Source organism: Salmo trutta, chromosome 20, assembly GCF_901001165.1.
Source record: "Salmo trutta chromosome 20, fSalTru1.1, whole genome shotgun sequence".
Classification (NCBI taxonomy): Eukaryota; Metazoa; Chordata; class Actinopteri; order Salmoniformes; family Salmonidae; genus Salmo; species Salmo trutta.
The window spans coordinates 29,458,305-29,462,135 of NC_042976.1; the positions used below are offsets into that span (position 1 = coordinate 29,458,305).

At 42.3% G+C, this 3,831-nt stretch overlaps 1 protein-coding gene across 1 annotated transcript; it reads left to right on the forward strand.

Moving 5' to 3' along the window:
* The first annotated feature begins 1,676 nt into the window (after window positions 1-1,676).
* On the forward strand, window positions 1,677-3,531 carry LOC115156333 (mid1-interacting protein 1-B). Its single transcript, XM_029703821.1, has one exon. It carries the CDS (start codon window positions 2,186-2,188, stop codon window positions 2,660-2,662), a length of 477 nt encoding a protein of 158 aa, XP_029559681.1. The 5' UTR covers window positions 1,677-2,185; the 3' UTR covers window positions 2,663-3,531.
* The last annotated feature ends 300 nt before the right edge of the window (window positions 3,532-3,831 follow it).

Genomic DNA, 3,831 nt, shown 5'->3' on the forward strand with positions numbered 1-3,831 from the left:
CCGAAGACCAAAAAGAACAAAAACGTCACAAAATGTCGCCATGATATATGCACAAACTGTTCCGAACTGTTTCAGATGACGCCTTTAAGAGGAGCAGAGGCAAAATTGAGAAGTATAATTATCGGAATGTAAGGAAGGGAGGGAGGGTGAGACCGAGAGAGATCGACTGACTAAGCAGGTGTTGTCATGTACTGTATGTTGACATTCCTCCCATTCTTGCTGAGCAGTTCAGTGTTTAGAACACTGATTCAATCTGTATAGTTTCTCTCCAGACATTCCAGAACACTCTCTCTACACCCATTATCTCCTACCTGCATCTTTATGTGTGCAGTTGTGTATTTGTGAGTGTATGTGTGTGACACACGAGTGCAAACTCATATTTCTATTTCTACTTCTTTCAGGCCCAATCATTACTGCTAAATGGTACTACCTGGAATGAATCATTGCTTGATGTGACTGCTTGGGCAGTACTGACAGATTGTTCTTCTTGATTGATTTCTTCTTCTAATTCATCTAAGAGTGAGGTGCAAAGTCCTCATAAATATAGATATTTCAAAGATTACCATAGGCCAAATAAATATATTTGGTGAGTGCTGTCCTACATCATGTAGAATGACCAGGCTGTAGTCACAATGATTCAGCACCCTGGTTGCAAGAAATAATACTTTTGTGGTGACTGAAAGCATGTTGTTTGCTATTTCTGTCATGTGTTGATTTTGCTGGTGGTTAACTGTAAGTGTTAACTTATGACTAGATTTCAGACTGGCTGGGCTAGATCCATTTCTGCCCACTTGTTGTGGTGTTTTGCTTACCATGTCAGTGAGTTCGCTCTATGTGGGGCAACCGGTCTCTGTTGATTTCCCCTGTTGATGGAAAACTATTGACCTACAGGGGGTGGGGGTAGTATCAGCTGTTCTCATCAGTCTTTCATGGTAAGGGCAATAGGGGTATTAGTTTGGCTCTAACTAATAATTACTGTCAAAGGCAAAGCAGCTGATATATGAATGGGATGATAACATTGTTATGAATATAATAGAATAGAATAACTTACTTTTTCTTTTACTTTTTCTACTGCACTGCATCTCAGTAGGCGTCATTGTAAATAAGCATTTGTTCTTAACTGACTTGCCTAGTTAAATAAAGGTTACATTTAAAATATAGTTCAGCCTAGTTTGGAAAAATCGCTGATCCAGGAGATGGATGAATAACTTTACTCTGACAACCTATTAGTGTTGGCCTATGTCCTAACATTACAGACCTTGCGGACTCGTTCCAACAAGAATAAAGTGGAATGTATAGGGTTAATCCTCTGCTTTCCCCATTGACAGGGTTCCAGCGCGTCGCTTCCCTCCTTCACCCACCGATTGGTCAATAGAGAGCTGGTCCCGGCGCCTAGACAGACAGCCGAACATATGATTGGTTTCAATTTGAGGCACGGTTGTGGGCTGATGGCTTTCGTCATGAATATTCATAACCTGGCGTTCCGCTAGGTCAGACCTCGCCCTGAATGGTTTATCCAGCGAGGTTGCGGGGTTTGATGTAGCATCAGTCATTTTTGCATTGGAATACATGAGAGCAAAATATAGGTCAATGTGAAGGAAGTTTGAATTCGATTGCAATGTAAACTATAATTCGTTTTTATTGTGCTTGGTGTGTGAATGTTTTGAGAAAGCTCACTATAAACCATTGTGTTGCGTTTGAGTGGCTGATGCGCAACACAGGCTGACAATTGCGCGGACATAGAGCCTCCTATCATTTGGTTTGCAGGGACTGGGCACTGGGCAGGGGCCGGATAGTAGGCCTATCGCTACTGGGAAGCCAATCCCCTTCATGCAAACTATGCCAGCATGTTTTTTCTGTCTGTGTGCTAGCTCATTGGAGTCCGGTTACTGTAGAACAGGTTCTGGGCACGCCCTTAGACACGAATCCACCTGCTCTATAAAGATCCGACCGGGAACCAGTAAGAGTCAGGACAGAAACGAAAAGAAGAAGGAATAGGTAAAAGAAGAAACGAGAACAACTGCCAAACTCTCTTCATAGCTCCGTTTAATAATTGAATACAAAAGGACCAGCCGCTTTCCAAAGCCGATTAGAAAGTAGAAGAAGAAACGAACTATCCAGCTCTGGTTGACAGTTATACATTTAATTTCTAAAACAAGTTCAACAATTAACAACAGTCGCCAAGATGATGCAGATCTCAGAATCCCACCTGCAGAAGAACTCCCTGTTCAACTCCATGAACCGCTTCATCGGTGCCGTCAACAACATGGACCAGACGGTGATGGTGCCCAGCCTGCTGCGGGACGTCCCCCTTGAAGAGGAGAGGGAGATGGCCGCCCTGAAAAGCTCGGGAAACAGCGACATCGAGGACGGCGACATGTACAGCTACTACCAGCTGCTCAAGTCTATCCGTTGCGACATTGAGTGGGGAGTGATGCGCGCCGAGGAAGCCAAGAAGCGAAAGGAGAGCCGGGCTTCAATCTCTCGGATGGATTCAGCGGAGGAAGATTCTGAGGTGTCGTCAGAGGAAGACGAGGATAACCTGCAGAAGCAGTTCCAGTTCCACATGACGGGGCTCCACGGTGTGCTGTCCAAGCTGACGCAACAGGCCAACACCCTGACCAACCGCTACAAGCAGGAGATCGGCATTGGATGCTACTAAAATGCAGCGCAACGATGATCCCCGATGATCGATTCTCATTCCCTGATGTTCGATTGTGTATTATTTAGCGGAAATGAGGTGAACTGAACTGAATAGTCTATAACTGATGAAAATCCTTTGAATGGACGGAGAGAGAAAAAAAAATAAGAGAGACAGAAATAAACATTTCTGCTCTCTATATGTGGTATTATTTTACCTTTGTGGTATATTGTGTTGATCCAAAGTAATGTTGTGGTTGACCTGCTATGTGCTATATCCGGGTTACACTACACCTGTTTGCACTCTGATTTTTTACGACCATGTCTATGTTTTATGCACGGTGTTCAATGGCGCCCCATGCCTTCAGCTCAAGTGACACAGATAATGCATATGTATACAGTTATTTAATATTGATGTATTTAACTTGTTACCTCGCACTGTATGTTTGAGAGCTGTATATTTCAAGGTTGAAGAAGTGCATGACCTCAGACATTTGGCTATATTTTTTTTACTTCCTAGTAAGTGGAAATGAGCATAGGCTTTAGCATGTCTAATATTGCCAGTGTGTCAAATAGTCTGTACAGGTCTTGTATTTTTCCTTATTGTTATGTTTCTTTATTATTTGCTTAGCTAAATGGAGGAGGCTTGATAAATTCTTCCCTATGATCCCATTGCTGCCCTATATGACCAATGAACTGAAATCAACTGATTGTTCTTCTGCATAGAGAATAATGAAGGAGTCCAAGAGGTCATGTTAATATGTTGCTGTTGCCATGGTATTTATGGAGAGGTGAAACTCCATAAGCCATTATTTTTGTATGTACTATATTATGTTTTTGTATTGAAGATTCTGCATTTGTACTGAGAATTAAACTTTTGTATAAATGAAATGAAGTTGTTATGCAAGTTCTTTGCCTGTAGCAACACTTCACCTAGAATGTTGTGGAACAGGCAGGGGCGAAAATCCTGAGGGGGACACCAAAAGTAGTGCTGTAACACATAGCCTACATTGTAATATGGTAAATGTATATTGCGGAACCAAAGAAATATGGTGTTTGCCGTACTCCTAACTACCGGTACCCAAAACTACACAACTAATCACAACAGCAATACCATTGCCTTTAACAAATCTTAGTTCAGTCACCAGTTTAAGTTGAGAGTGGGGGTATCCATGGCATTTTCCAATTATG